Here is an 18447-nt window from a genome sequence, read left to right as displayed (position 1 = left end):
TGTGTGTGTGTGTGTGTGTGTGTATGTGTGTATGTATATGTATATATATATATATATGTATGTGTCTATATATGTACTGTACAGTTGAAGTAGGAAGTTTACATACACCTTAGCCAAATACATTTAAACTCAGTTTTTCACAATTCCTGACATTTAATCCTAGTAAAAAATCCCTGCTTTAGGTCAGTTATGATCACCACTTTATTTTAAGAATATGAAATGTCAGAATAATAGTAGAGAGAATGATTTATTTCAGCTTTTATTTCTTTCATCACATTACCAGTGGGTCAGAAGTTTACATACACTCAATTAGTATTTGGTAGCATTGCCTTTAAATTGTTTAACTTGGGTCAAACGTTTCGGGTAGGCTTCCACAAGCTTCCCACAATACGTTGGGTGAATTTTGGCCCATTCCTCCTGACAGAGCTGGTATAACTGAGTCAGGTTTGTAGGCCTCCTTGCTCGCACACGCTTTTTCAGTTATGCCCACACATTTTCTATAGGATTAAGGTCAGGGCTTTGTTTTTCTTTTTTTTAGGTTAGGGCTTTGTGATGGCCACTCCAATACCTTGATTTTGTTGTCCTTAAGCCATTTTGCTACAACTTTGGAAGTATGCTTGGGGTCATTGTCCATTTGGAAGACCCATTTGCGACCAAGTCTTAACTTCCTGACTGATGTTGCTTCAATATATTGACATAATTTTCCTACCTCATGATGCCATCTATTTTGTGAAGTGCACCAGACCCTCCTGCTGCAAAACACCCCCACAGCATGATGCTACCACACCCGTGCTTCACAGTTGGGATGGTGTTCTTCAGCTTGCAAGCGTCCCCCTTTTTCCTCCAAACATAACGATGGTCATAATGGCCAAACAGTTCTATTTTTGTTTCATCAGACCAGAGGATATTTCTCCGAAAAGTATGATCTTTGTCCCCATGTGCAGTTGCAAACCGTAGTCTGGCTTTTTTATGGCGGTTTTGGAGCAGTGGCTTCTTCCTTGCTGAGCGGCCTTTCAGGTTATATCGATATAGGACTCGTTTTACTGTGGATATAGATACTTTTGTACCTAGCCTATCAGAAGCTTCTAAAGCCATGACATTTTCTGGAATTTTCCAAGCCGTTTAAAGGTACAGTCAATTTAGTGTATGGTAACTTCTGACCCACTGGATTTGTGATACAGTAAATTATAAGTTAAATAATCTGTCTGTAAACAATTGTTGGAAAAACTATTTGTGTCATGCACAAAGTAGATGTCCTAACCAACTTGCCAAAAATATAGTTTGTTAACAAGTAATTTGTGGAGTGGTTGAAAAAGGAGTTTTAATGACTCCAACCTAAGTATGTGTAAACTTCCGACTTCAACTGTGTATACATATGTGTATATGTGTGTTGGACTATTATTCTACAATGTAGAAAATAGTAAAATAAAGAAAAACCCTTTAATGAGTAGGTGTGTCCAAACTTTTTACTGGTACTATATTTCCATTGCTTGTGTTTCTTGGTCCAGGCAAGTCTCTTCTTCTTATGGGTGTCCTTTAGTAGTGGTTTCTTTGCAGCAATTTGACCGTGAAGGCCTGATTCACGCAGTCTCCTATGAACAGTTGATGTTGAGATATGTCTGTTACTTGAACTCACAAAACTGAAAAGATATAGCTAACAACCTCCTTTTCCATGTGGAAAAGATGGTGGACAGAGACTTGCTAGCTACGTTAGCTAGCTAGCTGGAATTTTCTACAAGGAATCTGCGCTGGCCTGTCTCCCCCTGTCTGGTACAGGTACCCCTGCCACACTTCCCCTATCTCCCGAGCTTTTGCTCACCTTCGCGCACACACACACTGTTGATTCTGAACTTACAATGGCTAGCCCCAAGTCGTTATATTTTTCTCTGGTGCTTTATGCTATTTGCCTCATGACTACTGCATGCTTTGTTGACTATGATCTTGCTTGTTTACCCAACCGTGGGACAGACTGTTTGTTCCCACACCCGGGACTCTGACTCTCATTTGGTTACACAGACTCTTGGCCTCCCATCCTATTCTAACCACCTCTCGCTGGCTTTATCTGATGAAATTTCTGTACAATATGATCTTGTCACCATCTAATTCGCATTCAAATGTTATGATTCAACACTGCAGAGCTCTCCCTGTCTTCTGCCTTGCCCTGATTGTATTACTGCTGATTATATCTGGAAATGTGCATGTACACCCTGGCCCATCGACTGTTGCTAGCCGCAATTCTGATTTGTGCTCTGATATCTGCTTCACTGATTACTGCTCTCGTAAAAGCCTGGGTTTTCTGCACGTTAACACTATAATAAAGGTTAAATAAAATAAATACAAATAAATAGAAGCTTATTACCTAAAATGTATCAATTGAAGTTCTGGGTTCACAGCTCCAATCCAGTTGTTGGTGATTACTGAGACATGGTTAAGAAAGAATGTTTTGAACACTGACGTTAACCTTTCTGGTTATAAACTTTTTTGGCAAGACAGATCTTCCAAAGGTGGTGGAGTGGCAATCATTACCAAGGAACATCTTCAGTGTGCAATTGTCTCCACCAAGTCTGTCCCCAAACAATTTGATTTGCTGGTTTTACACATTAAACTTTCAGATAACTCTTTGTTGACTGTTGCTTGGTGTTTTTGCCCACCATCAACACCAGCTTGTACCCTAAATGCCCTAAGCTCTCTCCTGGCCCCTTACAGTAAGTTTGAATTTGTACTGCTAGGTGACCTAAATTGGGACATGCTTAAACCATCTCACCAAGTCCTAAAGCAATGGGACTCCCTAAATATTTCTCAGATTATTAGCAATCCCACGAGCTATGACTCCAAACACCCAGAAAAGGCTACTCTCCTTTGTTATCCTTACAAATAATCCTGATAGGTATCAGGCTGGTGTTTTCTGTAATGACCTTAGTGATCACTGTTTTACAGCCTGTGTTCGTAATGGCTGCTCAGTGAAACGACCCGTCCTGATTTGTCATAGACGCTTGCTAAAAAACTTGAATGAGCAAGCCTTCCTTCATGACCTGGCCTCTGTAAATTGGTGTTGAATCAGCTTGATCCCATTTTTTACATTTTACATTTTAGTCATTTAGCAGACGCTCTTATCCAGAGCGACTTATAGTAGTGAATGCATACATTTCATTTCATGCTTTATATTATTTTTTTTGTACTGGCCCCCCGTGGGAATCGAACCCACAACCCTGGCGTTGCACACACCATGCTGGCGTTGCAAACACCATGCTCTACCTACTGAGCCACAGGGAAGGCCATCCCCTCTGACGAAGATGCTTGGACCTTTAACCATAACATTGAAAATATATATATTTTTAACAAATATGCGCCTTCTAGGCAGAGTTGCACAGAAAAAGCCATATCTCAGACTGGCCAATACAATATTAAGATGGGCAAAAGAACAGACACTGGACAGAGGAACTCTGCTAGAAGGCCAGCATCCCGGAGTCGCCTCTTCACTGTTGAGACTGGTGTTTTGCGGGTACTATTTAATGAAACTGCCAGTTGAGGACTTGTGACGTGTCTGTTTCTCAAACTAGACACTCTAATGTACTTGTCCTCTTGCTCAGTTGTGCACCAGGGCCTCGCACTCCTCTTTCTATTCTGGTTAGAGCCAGTTTGCGCTGTTCTGTGAAGGGAGCAGTACACAGCATTGTACAAGATCTTCAGTTTCTTGGTAATTTCTCACATGGAATAGCCCTCATTTCTCAGACCAAGAATAGACTGACGAGTTTCAGAAGAAAGTACTTTGTTTCAGGTCATTTTGAGCCTGAAATCGAACCCACAAATGCTGACGCTCCAGATACTCAACTTCACTAAAGAAGGCCAATTTTATTGCTTCTTTAATCAGGACAACAGTTTTCAGCTGCGCTAACATAATTGCAAAAGGGTTTTCTAATGATCAAAAAGCCTTTTAAAATTATAAACTTGGATTAGCTAACACAATGTGCCATTGGAACACAGGAGTGATGGTTGCTGATAATGGGCCTCTGTAGCCTTTACAGATATTCCATAAAAAAAAATGCCATTTCCAGCATTGACAATGTCTACACTGTATTTCTAATCAATTTGATGCTATTTTAATGGACAAAAATGTGCTTTTCTTTCAAAAACAAGGACATTTCTAAGTGACCCCAAACTTTTGAACGGTAGTGTATATATTTTTTTACTGACAAATCAATCCAAACTGTGTTAGTGGCCAATTGATGAATGGAAAGAGACATCTGTTACAAAACACCAAAAAGTTTGACATTTAAAGATTGTCAAGCCAAGATTTCAATACTGGGTAAGCATACAAGGTAGGGAGGGATGCATTCTGTTTGTTGAGATTGACAAAGTCTATTTTTGTGGTTTTGAAAATGAAAACCATGATATTGAAGTGCCGAAGTCGGTATGCTTTGTTTATTGGTTGTGTGGTGCACTGGCACTGAAACCTGTTGGTGGAAAAGTTGTTGCATATATTTGATATAATTGTAAATATGGCATCGAAATGTAGAAAATCAGTTTTAGCCCATTATTGTCTGCAGCCGGTTCTGATCGTAGTGTAATGAAACAGGCACGGCGAGTGAGCTCATCTGGCCCGTAGACCTGCGTGGCATCGAATATGCCACAAATGGTAGCTGAAGTGGCAAAGTTGATATCCACATTTATAACAATAGTTATTGTTATTTGTGGTCGTTAACATGAATTATTTTGAGTTAATTTTATGAGGAGGAAGGGTGTTCAATTTATTTTACACTACAAGGGAAGAGTCGTGAAAATAGTATGTTTTATGTTGGTGAGGGGTGTGCGTTTTTTTTTTTAATGACACCTTGAGTTGGACCAGCCCCCCCCCCAGTACATTTTGAGCTGTCCCTAACTAACCATCCATAAACATCAAAATATAATTTTTAGGTCAAAAGAACTGACTCCTAGTTTGTTTATTAGGGCTAAATGAAACGTGTTTGTGACACTCAACCTCAAAAAAATAGCCTTCTTGTAGTGACTAATTATGAGGAGAAAACAGGCCAGCTCAAGATTGATGTTTTTTCATTTTCTAAGGAAAAGGCAATTTTCCCTATTATCCCCTTTCAAAAGCAGGGGCTCTGTCGCTTGACACGAGGAAACCATTACCTTCTGAGACTCAATTTATATGAGACTCATTTTTGAAGTCACTCAGGCACAAGACAGGCATAATACGGCCACAGAGAGAAGAGCAGTGCCAACCTGGGAGGGAGGCAAGTGATGCAAGGCAAGCAGATACATACAGAACAACGACCCTGTAATGCAACATCCTGCTAGCAACAATGCAACCTGTTGGCTATGGATGGAGTGCCTGAGTAGTTCTACATTTCCATGCAAAATTTCAAGACTTTGCTTCGCCACTATGCAACTTTGGGTAGTGATTGAATGCCTGTTAGCGGTGGGATCGGCTCTTGAATAATGCGGGCCTTTGAAACCTTTCTTCATGTACAGTACATTATGAGATCTTGTGGCCTGGCCTACAAGTTAGGCTTTTTGGGGGGCTAATGGAAAAGCTAGAGTGAGGCCCAGGCAGGGGAAAGGAAAGGAGAGGAGAAAGGAAACCATGGGCCCACTGCAGAGTTCAAGGGGGAAGCGCTACCGGCAGATAGACCACACAGAGCGAGCCCCGGTTTCTCCTAGTCTTAATTGGATTACACGGTGGTGCGCAACGCTAATTTACCGGGTGTAGATAACGGTATAATTAGCCACCGAGGAAATGCAGCTGGAGCGTGTGGCCTGTTTAATGATAAGGCAAATCAGACTGCAGCCAGCCAGGTTTGGGGTTCTGCGCAGCACGACAGCGTCACTCGGTCATGAGTCTAAAGGCACTTACAGACGGGCCTGGTAAACGGCAATTGAACCGTGAGAAAATCCACTTGCCATGAGCACCATGAACCGTGGCGCCTTGCAAAACAGCTTGCGTTAAAAAGAGCTTGCGTTTTACCGCCTGCCGCAATACTCCCATTGAAGTCTGACTTAGTGGGTTTTAACCAGCAATCAATTTGGCAAGAGAAGGTCCGCCCCCATTAATTTTCAATGAGGACACAGAGAAATGTCCAGGGGATTGTGGGAAGGTGAGCGGCGAGAAACCTGCAAGTGGAGCGGAACTCTGCCATAGTTTATGCAAATGTCAAGCAAAGCATTGGAGCAGTTCAAAGCTTTTTAAGTGACCAGGATTCCACAATAAAGTAGGGGACTTATTTCCATTGTGGTCCCTATTTGTTTTTACGTAAATACATTTACAATTACATAGATGCAGAGATACAGACAAAAAAAAATGTTTAAACACATTAGCCAGCTTTTGACATGTTTTTTAAAAGTGGTTATGGTTGGTATGGCTTTAAGTTGCTGTGGTAGTTTGCTCCACACAACAGCACCAGTGTATAAAAATGTGTTCTTACCAGATAGCCTATTCTTTAGATGTTTGGTGCTGCTGGTGAATCATGATGTGCAGGCATAATCAAAGGGACACTGGACTAGAGCACTTGCGAGAGTCTTTAGGGTGTCTATAGCTAGGTTTCCATCCAATTGGTGACAGATTTTCATGTGAATATTCTAAAATATACATAAAAACAATATGCACATTTCCCCATCAGAGTTGTTTCCATCAAATTGACTTGTTGCGGATAAATGTCTGTGCGTGTATACGTAGTGTACATACAAATGACATGTACGCAATAAAGTTCCATGGGTTTCCATCGCATTTTCAACTTTTGGGGGTCAAACGGCTGCCAAGCATCAATCATCATGTCACCAGAATAAGACCCTCGATATTTATTGAAAGGAGCATCCATCAACCTCGTCACCGTGCACTTTCCCCACTCTGTGAAGTTCATCATAATGTATTTAATCTAGCCGAATTCTTTCCCATGTTATGAAAAAAAACATTTGCGATGTACTTTACTCGCATAACAAGGTTGGATGGAAACCTGGTTAATGTCCAGCCATTTTGAGGATGCGGAATTATATTGTGGACCAACATGCGCATGCCTGGCCTACAGGAGACTTCTGGACTAGCTGAATTACATTAAAACATTGTGACTGGTTGTGTTTATGCCACAAAAAAAGCTCATGCATAAAAAAAATGTAATGAAAATATTTAGGCTATATTGAAGTGTTAGGTTCTTGGTGCGCTAGGAATAGCCTGTCGGATTAGAGAGGAGGCAAAATGCGTGTTGAGCTTTCCTGAATAACTGGGCCTGCCGGAAGGGAGCTTATGTGGCCACAGTATTATAGGTCTACTTGAGAGAATGATGATCTCCAACAGACAGCGCATCTCAGTATCAGAAGTAAAAAGAGTGTTGGGCCAGCATCGTTATTCAAATGAAATGTTCACTGCAGCCTAGAGTAGAATTTTGTACTCACTTGAAAACAATAATGCAATTATTCATTGTATTGTAGGATAATTGTATATTGTCCCAAAACAAAATCAATAGGGGAGCTATCTGAGCTGCGTGTCTCATGTCCTCAATATTCTTTCATGCTCAGTGATGCGCCAGGCCTCTCCGCTGCCTATCAGCTATTCCTATTTGTTGTTGTGGATTCAATGCTTTTATGTGGGGTTTGATTGGTAGTTAGATCTGTACAAATGATCCACTTCTTATATCACTATATCAAATATCACTATGAATGGTGGATAGAAGGCAGGATAGACAGACTGGTAGGCTATATTGATCTGTGGTATAGGAAAAGTTAGCGTGTGGAAAAGCATAGTGCCTAAGGATGTCATGACGTTGCCCTCTTTGGACACAGCGAGCACCATCCCCCTCTCTCGCTCTCTCTCCTACACTCAGGCTGCTGTGGTCAGAGAGGTCGTAAATTCCTGGAGGAGAATCTTCGTCATGGCCAGACAGTATAGAGAGAGGGAGTTTCATAGAAAGAACAAAGGAATTTCTTCCACCTCACAGAACTGGAGAACTGAACGACATTCATGTTCTGGAGAATGTATAAAAGATCGGTGAAGTAACGATCTACGAACTGGTCCGTTTGGTACAATTTTGTGAAACTCATGAGAGACAATACAGCCACATTACCATAATCCTGTTTATACAAGAGTCTCAGTTATGAGGCTTACATCTAATTGTTGTATAAAATGAATGAGTAAACTATTTGTGAAATTATGTAATGTGATTTTAGACTGTTTAATGAAGGAAACTCCAATTCCCTTTGGAGTTGAACTAAATCAGAGGACCGCCCCCTGAGCACAGGCAGGACCCGGCGTCATGGGACACTCCTTTTCTATGTCCTGAATAAAAACCCCACCTGGGTTTTCCCACTTCAGACCAGCTTACCTCGATAACTACGAGAGGGCTAAGGTTTGAGTAGAGACCAGCTTACCTCGATTACCACGAGGTAGATTGCTGAATCTTTTAACCATACCACATGGTTAAACTCTTAGACTATTGATACCGACAGAATATGAACAGATCTTTGATGCTAATTACTAGTCTGCAGCTAGGAATTCGATATCATTGAATGCGAAGACCGACAACCGCCGAAACATCTATTCTATAACGACATGAATGAATGTTACTCTAAACTATGCATTCTAACCACGGCAGAGAGAGAGGGTGGACAAACGCTCCAACAGAAACAAACTTTCCAACAGATAAAGACGACACACTGAGCGTAAATATATATATCGATTGCAATTATTCCCAAATGAGTGAGTGTTCATGTGCAAAGGATTAGCATTTCAATTGTTATAATTATCAACTCTGTAGTGTCTTATCTCAGCCAACCCCCACTTCCCTTTTGTCCACCAAGCCGCGATGACGGTTTAGCCCACTAGGTTACATTCCCCTATAATTTCCTTGTAACCATATCTACTTGTTTGTTTATGCATTTCTGTGAATTACTTAGTTAGTAAATAAAGGATTTAAGACAATTGATGTATGGATGACTCATAGTGAAGACTGGGTTCGTGCAGATAACCAACAACTTACGACGTTTGGAATGAGACTAACGTGAGGTAAATAATAATTCATTCATTCGAAGACCAATTGATCAGATATTAAAATATCTGAAAGTTATATTAGGAAAATTATAACTTTAATCTGAATATTTTCCTTGGTGCCCCGACTTCCTAGTTAATTACAGTTACATGATTAATCAGTTTAATCGCGTAATAATAATTCGAGTTATTTGATAGATAAGTCTTCAGTTTTAATGATGCAGAAGACACGACAAGGGAATTACCAAAACGCCATGATATAGGGGAGGCGCATGCAAGCAGATGAGGAAATTTGTCTGGAAGAAATGGTATAGTAAAACCTGCAAAAGAGTGAATGTAAACCAGGGGAAAAAACACACTAGCTTCCCCTGTGCACAATAAAAAACAGCACAACCCAAAGCAAAATGTGTAGATGTTTTATTGTCACATAGACCAGATATATGCATGAAATGTGCTGTTTAACAGGGTCAGCCATAGTAGTACAGTGCCCTTAGAGCAAATTAAGTTTCATGCTCAAGGGTACATTCACAGATTTTTCACTTTGACGGGTCAGCTTTCGAACCAGCAACCTTTCAGTTGCTGGCACAACACTCTAACCGCTAGGCTACCTGCCACCCTATCCTATTTTAGACCACCCCAGTAAATTTAGAACTGTCCCTAACTGTTTTGACTGAGTGGACATCAAGTTCGGCCATCGGCTAATCAGCTGGGTATACAGACTCAAGTTATTAGAATGTACCAGAGGCCACCAAAATAGTGCTCCTTCGGAAGTATATACTGTAATCTATACCATCTACTGCATCTTGCCTATGCCGTTCAGCCATCGCTCATCCATATATTTATATGTACATATTCTTATTCATTCCTTTACACTTGTGTGTATAAGGTAGTTGTTGTGAAATTGTTAGATATTACTGCATGGTCGGAACTAGAAGCACAAGCATTTAGCTACACTCGCATTAACATCTGCTAACCGTATGTGACCAATAAAATTTGATTTGATTTGAAAAACCCTTTAGAAGCGCCTAGCTACTTTTTATATTTGGCTGGCTACTCTATGTACTTGTGGAAAACACTTTTCTTTAATGTCTCGAATACCTATTACATAACTTATTGAATGGAATTACCAAGCTGTTATTATCTTCACATCTCAACCTAATTGAATGGCAATTAGGTCTGCAGTGTCCCAAGTTATTGTATTTACTTGGAGTTACTAGACTATCAACTGAAATGTCAACTCTATGAATAACACACTCTACAACACTTTATCTCTCTTAATGTCAAATAAAGGCACTACATGCACTTAAAGTATCAGATCACAATCAACAGCCTTTCAGTAGCCTAATAAAGAGAGAAATTCAATTGCTTAACATTATATGATCATTTATGGCACAGCTGAAGTGAGGAGTGGAATTAATCATAGGTAGAAACCTAATTGTCCTCCTAAGCTATTTTTACCTTTTGTAAAACAACACTTCTAAACCACAGGGAAGCGGCTAGTGACTACATCCAATGGGTTTATAATTCTACAATAAGGTTCAACCTTAACATGTGATAACAATACAACAGAACATATTAACATTTACTCTCACGGGTGGCCAAAAGTAACTACCTGAAACACACACACCTACTAAGCCACCCCTCCAGTCTTCTGATCTGAACTGCTGGGTCATATCTCAATAACCCAGCATCAATAACCCAGCACCCAGGATCAATAAACCATCAGTTATTAAAGAAAACAACCCAACTAAATGTCCTAATGCCTGCAACCCAGCATTTTTTAGAGTGTAGTGTTCTTTTCTATTTTTATGGGACCATTGGATAGAATGGTCTTATGCTTTTCACATTTATGACAACAAAGACACAAAGTGAAAGAAAAGATAGGGGTAAATGGTAATTAGATATTTGGGGAACAGATGTTTGGTCCAGCAGGCTGTCTCTGAACACACACTGTATTTGAAGATGTAAAACAATTCAGACAGCTAATACATATTTGTATTCAGATGACATGCTGCTGTATCTGTATGCACATGGTTCCTTTAAGGCTTACAAGCATCTGTCTCTAATACATTCCTGCTTGTAAGTGGCTCTGATTAGATGTGCATATCAAAGCGAGGTGGTTGTCCCTTTGAACTGAGTAAATTGTTGCGTAATCAGATGAGCATTCTGTGCATCTGATACTGAGTGGGGAGAGTTTTCCATCCCACCCAAACGGATTATCCCCGTCTGTCAAGACATAATCCTATCTTCATGTTTTTACTTGCTCTATATTTAAGTTGATTGATTGAATTCAATTACAACACAGTATGTTAATACCCCTCTCTCTCCCTCCCCATCTATCCCTCTCTCCACCTCTACAGCACTAGTGGTGAGGTTTCTGACCAGACGTTTCATCTGGGAGTATGACCCAACGCTTGGTAAGACATCCTACCTACTCCTGCTCCCCTCCTGCTGTCCTAGGCAACATTGAAAACAACCTGCACAACACTAGTCTTACTGTGTGTTTTGTGCAGCCAGTAAAACACTCTCCCTATGATTTTGGGTATCAAAGGCTTTATCTGACCTCAAAGGCTGTTTTGATCCAGAGATGACTGTGCTGCGTTGGTCAAAGCCTTCTATCGCTGCGAGTTATGATAGCAACCGAAGTAATAATAATCACTCCCATGTGGTAGTATATTTCCCCCATATCTCCTCAAAAACATCATACAGATTCATTTCCTGACAATATGCCTTTATAGGTTAGGCCTGACCTCAAGTTTTAAATTTTTTATTTTTTTAAGCAAAACGACCAGCCGAGCCTGTTCGGTGATTTAACATGCTATGAGATTACGAGACAGGGATAGAGGCGATGCCTTAAGTTTAGGGCAAGGCGAAGCGTCATTCATTCACGCCAGTTGTCGGTTAATCAGGTTCATATATAGGCTAAGTGACCACAGTGACCGTGCAAGGGGAGGTTCGTATAGTAGGCCTACATCCTGTCATTGGCAGGAAAATCCTATTGTGGCATGTTTTTCTTAAAGCTAGAACAATATTGGGGTCGTTCGGTTCATGGTTCGACGGCATGCTATGTACAGAGTCAGCCTCATTAGAAGTTGAAGAACACCGTGGCACAAATCAAATCAAATGTATTTATATAGCCCTTCTTAGATCAGCTGATATCTCAAAGTACAGAACAGAAACCCAGCCTAAAACCCCAAACAATGCAGGTGTAGAAGCACGGTGGCTAGGGAAAAACTCTCTAGAAACTCCCTCCCACAGACCCAACTGTTGGCATGGTGGGAGCAGTAACATGATATAGACATTAAGCCTCATTGCATGCAGACATTTCAATGTGATGGATGCTATATATATATACTCCTACAATTACCAACGGCCTAAGATATGCTTATAGCATGCTGTCAAACAATTAGCTGGAAAGGGAATTGGATCCGGCAGATATTTATATATTTTTTCTCACTGCAAGCCAAGTCTCTGATTCCCATTGACAGTTTCCCCATTTTCCCCCTGAATGTGATGTACTTTTTGGTGCAGGTTCAAGTGCTTGTTATTCAAACAGCATTCAACAGTATAGCCTAGTACCCACCACAGCTTATTTATTGACGTCACACAAGGGTTGAATGAAAGATGAAGGCTTTGGGCTGAGAGAGAGAGAGAGCGCTCACAGCTCTGTAAGAAACCTGGACGTTGAGAATATTGAATTACAACACCAGACAGATTAATTTCATGAAGTTTCAGAACGTGGTCTGGAAGCAATTTAATCATGTTTCTGCAAACAGTACCCAGATTGTGTATACTGTAGGTTACACATGTCCTTCGGTGGTTTATGTGAGTCCAGAAAAGTAATATGATTTTAATAACGTGCCTTGTAGTCTACTAAAATTGGTCATTTCATCATATGACGATATAACCCCTAAAATGGAGCTCTCTGATTTAAATCAACCCCAAAACGCCTGTAATGAAATGAACAGCAATCTGTTTCGATTGACATTCAAGAAGCACTTAGTTTGCGTAGGTGTACCGTCTGCACATACAAATGGATTTGATGAAGCTATGATAATAAGAGGAAATCTCGACCACATCTTTCTCTTTACTTCCAAGAGATGCCATCTGCTAATTTGAGCCGTGCAAAATGAAGCTGTTTTACAACAGAGTGCTTTCCATTTCATTATCATATTGTTACATAATTCAACTGTAGGAATATATGTTGAAACCTTGTGGTTTTTTTTGGGGATGTTCCCTCAATTCTGATCTGTATTATCAGAGTTTAGGAGTTAGGATTTAACCAGCGCAAGGGGGATCAATTAAATATTTACAAAAGACTGCTACAGTGACTAACATCAGGAAAAGCATTTTTTTGGGATGGAGATACACAATTCAATAAATAAATACATAAGCATACCCTTTTCCCATAGTCAAATAATCTATGTGGGTGATTGGGGAGGACGGGCTCGTGGTAATGGCTGGAGCGGATTCAGTGGAATGGTATCATACATCAAATACGTGGTTTCCATGTGTTTGATGCCATTCCTTTGGCTCAGTTCCAGCCATTATTATGAGTCATCCTCCCCTCAGCAGCCTCCACTGGGGAATGCATTTTCCTGGCTCTGGACCGGGGCATTGTCATGCTTGTTGCCATGACACCAATAATTTGACAATGGCGGCAAACCCTGCTCATTGCGGCAGTCTTGCCAGGACTTTTCCCCCCACAATTAAAAAACAGAGTTCTACATTTCTATGCTTTTTCATATTTGGTGGTTCTCTGTTTATTGTTCAATTGTAAGCTATTTATTTATCCGACTCCACCCTGCCCAGCTAACACACGCAACCGCTAATAATGTCTCTCTACCGTAGAATAGGAGAATTCCATTGTCACTCAATGGGAAGCATGTGAACAGTGTAATTATGTAAGACGGCTTGCCATTAATACAAAAGGTTACCTTTATGTTCATGCAGATGCCGAACGTAGCTGTGAACAACAATTTATACCCCCCTCTGATCTAATGTTATTCACCTCATGGGGAATGAACTCTTACCAAGTCACTCCTCAATAAAAGGGGCAGAGGAATCAACTACAATAACTACTACCTACTATGAATCTAATTTATTGAGGTCATATGACATTGCACAATCACAGGAATAAATAGCACAGATGTAAACAAATAAGAAAGCAGATGCTTGGCAATCCAGTGAGTGAGCAGAAAAAGAAAAAAACATTTTTAAGAGGCGTAGTAGTTAAAAGTACAAACAGCTTGAGATGGGGGGCTGATCTGTTGACGTTTCCAGTTAATATTCTGGTATGAGACTTTCTCTTTCAGCATTCTAAAATAACACCAACAGCAGCTAGAGGCTCCAGGTTCTCGCTAGGAAATGAGTTATTTGCTGCCAGGAAAATGACTGGGGTGTTGGCCCTCCTTTAAGATCTTCAGATATGTAGGTTGGACCATTAAATCATCCCTAAGCCCCCCTGTTCATGCTGTCAATACCCAAACACGCATAGTAGGTGTGTGTACTTTGCGTGTATGTGTGTGTCCAGGTGTGCGCTTGCACGCGTGTGGATGTGTGGCAGCTGAAATGGGACATCCCGTGAGACCCAGGCTACCCTCTTAGCTATAGAAGGCAGTAAATCAACACCCTAGCGGTCACTCACGGCGCTCGGTGACATCTCACACGCGCACACACAGCGTTTTACGTCCCAGAGGGCACCTGGGTAGAGGCAGGGATGATGACATGCACAGCTAACACCCAACCAGAGCGTTCTAGTGTTACTGGCAGTTAAACAGTTAAGCCCCCTCGGGCTCCAATAGTAGCCACCCACCATGCTTGAAAAAGCAGGTTTTGAACAGGGAGATCTGAAGTGCCTTTTTGAGAGTTTACACAGATGTTGTTGTTTTTTTTAACAAGAGGCAATTCAGGTAAATTACTCCTCATCCAGGTATAACAAAGAGGGTCATAGCCAGCATTCACATCTGTATCCACCTCTCATCCTATTGGTAAAGCTTCCCTGAGGCAATTCAACTTGATGGGGTTCATTGACCACCTAAACAACCAGGTGGGCTCAACGGTGCATGATGGACATAAACATGTTACCATCTTCTAAATGGGGTTTCCCTTTTGTCTTTTTGTTCTTTTCAGAATCAACGTATCGCCATCAAGCAACCATAGACGATGAGGTTGTGACCATGGAGATCCTTGACACCGCCGGACAGGTTGGAGCTTCAGCAACTTTGCACAGAAAACATAGACGTTTGTGCAGAGAAATGTTTATACTGTGACTGGCAATAGAATAATTCATAGTCAATTGAATATCCCAGTTCAACCCTACTGTATAATGATGGCTTATCAGGGTTTATTCACAGTAGCAGTCCTAGCTAGACCAAATCCTTGCCTGCGTTGCTCTGTGCTGTTCTAATCAGCCATTGGGTAAACACATTATACGATAAATGTGCTGCTGCTAGTCTGAGTACGTAGGTGTTCTGCCTGGTACTAATTTCCCCTGTGAAACGTCGAGCCAAGTCATCCTTCTCTCATTACATTGTATTCTATTTTGAGAGTGCAGGGAGTGAGAGTTTAGGTGAGGGCCTAACCAAGCGTTGCTAGACCTGTCTTTCTCTGTCAGAGAGCCAGTGTAGAGCTGAGGTTTCTTCGTTCTCTTCAAAGCTGTTAAAAGTGGTGAGTACATATCAAGTCTTTGATTCTTGGACCACGAAGGCATCCTTATACCTCATAAATCAGATAAGTTCAAAAGTCGGTCAGTTATATAGATGTCAAGTATTACTATGTTCAATGTGAGTTATCAGCAGTTATTGTTGCCAATAACAGTTGAGGTCAAGAATATCTCTGGCTCATGCAAGTTTAAAACTTAATTTTTTCCCTCACACGACTAGTAAGTTTTGTTATGGCAGGACTGGCTGTACCGACTTGATGAAATCAGGAGCAGCTGCTTAAATTTGTACCCTGTTCAGAAGGGTAGCCGACTGTTCAAATCTGGGGGATTAAAAAAGTGTTATGTTGAGAAAGGAGAAATAAAGCATTTGAATCCATTACAAACATGTGCAGTCAATCATGTGCAGCTGAAAACTTAGTGGAAGTTATTTTATAAAAAGCTCTGTTCAGATGCCTCAATACTCCATCACTTGTTCAATGAAGGCTTGCATAGAGCTATTGTTTCTTTGCCAGACAACAAGTGGGCCTATTGGTGGGCTTATATTTGTATATTGACAAGTGGGCCTATATTTGTGGATATGCCAGACAACAACCTATTGGTCAACAGTATTGTAATTAGCTAGCTAGTTGCTGAAAAATTGTTGCTAAAAAGATCCTGCTCTCCTGTATCTTTACCTCAGGAGGACACGCAGCAGAAGGAGAGCCACATGCGCTGGGGCGATGGCTTCGTCATCGTCTATGACATCACTGACCGGGGCAGCTTTGATGAAGTGGCACCTTTGCGAGGCCTCCTAGAGGAAGTCAAGAAACCCAAGAATGTCCCATTGGTTCTGGTGGGCAACAAAGCCGACCTAGACCATGCCCGACAGGTGGGCACAGAGGAGGGCGAGCGGCTGGCTGCCGAGATGGCGTGCGCCTTCTACGAGTGCTCGGCGTGCGCCGACGAGGGTGGCATGGTGGCGGAAGCATTCCATGAGCTGTGTCGTGAGTTGAGGCGCCGCAAAGTGGTCCAGGGCAAGGCCAGGCGCCGTAGCTCCACCACCCACGTCAAGCAGGCCATCAACAAGATGCTGACCAAGATCAGCAGCTAGGGGTAGCCGCTGAGCACACTTCACAAAGAGGATAAACTCAAGAACAAAGTGACAGATTTTAAGGGTTTAGATGTGTAGAAATATCATACAGCCATCCAAGCTCCTAAAGAGCACAAATATAAAATTACGAATGAACAGCGAACCTCTTTGTACTTAGTATCAATGCACAAATCAATGAAGATTTGCATTGATACCGAGTGTGCCAAAAATCGCTCTCCATTCAACACTGATTCTAAAGGGGAAGGCTGTTGGCTATTATTACTTGCTCTTTGACCATGCTCCACAACTAAAGGTCAGAAGCACAAAGGGTAACATAATAATCACATGATGGGAACTACTTTGTCCGTGAGGGAGGTGAAGATGCTTTTGTTTCATAGCCAACTGGGACATTTCTGTATACTGCCAAGGAAGTTGGGGAGAGTCCGTTATTCAGAAGTCTCAAATCTCTGAAATTCACTCTTCCTTCTTGAGCAGCGTAGTGAATACCCCAGTTTTGTAGCTACAGCTCCACCAACTTTAAACAAAATATTGTCCATGAACCCAACCTTTGTTTATTAGAAATGATGGACAAACGATTTGTAGTTTCCTCTACCTGTAGCTTGTTTGTGGGATAATGTTTTGATGTGCTCTAGGCCAGTGTTTCCCAACCCTGGTCCTCCAGTACACATCCTTATTGTAAACCTAGACAAGCACACCTGGTTCCACTTGTCAACTAATCATCAAGCCCTCAATGAGTTGAATGAGGTGCGTTAGTCCAGGGCTACACAAGGACCGGTGTTGGGGAACACTGCTCTAGGCCAACGGATGCATGTTCTTTGAGCAGCGTTAAAGGATTCATGAAACATCAAGAGTTTTCATGGTCTTAGATCATTATGTTGTCCGTTTGCAGAGCTCTGTTGGCCTTGGGTACTTGTTGACATATCCTTTGAGCTGTGACACGATTGGTCAAATAAACAATTATCCACATAATGTCCATCATACTATTATGACATCAAATGATGTCTCCCCCACCCAAACCTCAACCCCCATCTCATACCAAGCATAGGATCTCTATAGCCCTGTCCTATCTCAAATACGTTTTTCATCTAAAGAACCTAAAACAAGATCGAATAAGATAGAGACCAAAGTTTTCAGTTTGTAAATCAATGCTAATACTGTTTCACGGTATCGTCCATCCAGGGGACTAGTTACCATCCATCATTCCGGTTCAAATTCCAGGGACGTTCTAAATGTACCTTAATTGTAAACTATGTATAATATTGCCTTTATCATTGGTCTCAAATGAGTGTACAGTACATAACCCAGAGGCAGACAAAATGGTCGACATGTCTCCTGTATTTTAACCAAATGCTGTTTCTTTGTTATCCAATGTACCCGACCTGTCTCTGAGTTTTGAGAATGGGGATAAAACGAACAAATTTGCTGTGCAATTGTAATTAAACATTAGATACATGTATATCCAAGACGAGTTTGAAAATGTCTCTTTTCTGATTCATCTTTAACAGTATGTTGTCGTGCATAAACAAATTTCATTGTTTGTTATTTTTGACAGTCTAACAAAGCTGCATAGTTCGCATTATGGTTTCGAGTGACACACAAAAGTCTCGGTGCTGTTTAGGAGTGTCCAGTCTCAGGGCGGATAGGCCTACTGTAATTACTACGTAGTGAATCTCTCAAAATACTGCACCAGGGGACCACTACAACCCCAGTTCTCCT

The 18447-nt window shown here is 41.3% G+C and overlaps 1 protein-coding gene across 2 annotated transcripts in view; it reads left to right on the top strand.

The window, feature by feature from the left end:
• The window catches only part of LOC106609254 (ras-related and estrogen-regulated growth inhibitor), a 64760-nt gene extending 46566 nt beyond the window's left edge, over positions 1 to 18194 (top strand). The window contains exons 3-5 of one of the 2 annotated variants that reach the window (XM_014207843.2): positions 11338 to 11394; positions 15110 to 15183; positions 16321 to 18194. In XM_014207843.2, coding sequence (XP_014063318.1) covers positions 11338 to 11394; positions 15110 to 15183; positions 16321 to 16731 — 542 coding nt within the window. In that variant the 3' untranslated portion in view covers positions 16732 to 18194. The remainder of the gene's footprint in view (positions 1 to 11337; positions 11395 to 15109; positions 15184 to 16320) is intronic. The other variant, XM_045721921.1, reaches the window with a different exon arrangement.
• The last annotated feature ends 253 nt before the right edge of the window (positions 18195 to 18447 follow it).

The sequence above is a fragment of the Salmo salar genome, chromosome ssa07 (assembly GCF_905237065.1).
Source record: "Salmo salar chromosome ssa07, Ssal_v3.1, whole genome shotgun sequence".
NCBI classification, from domain to species: Eukaryota; Metazoa; Chordata; class Actinopteri; order Salmoniformes; family Salmonidae; genus Salmo; species Salmo salar.
Note: the sequence above shows the minus strand (reverse complement) of the source record. Positions and strands in the feature narration are given on the sequence as shown.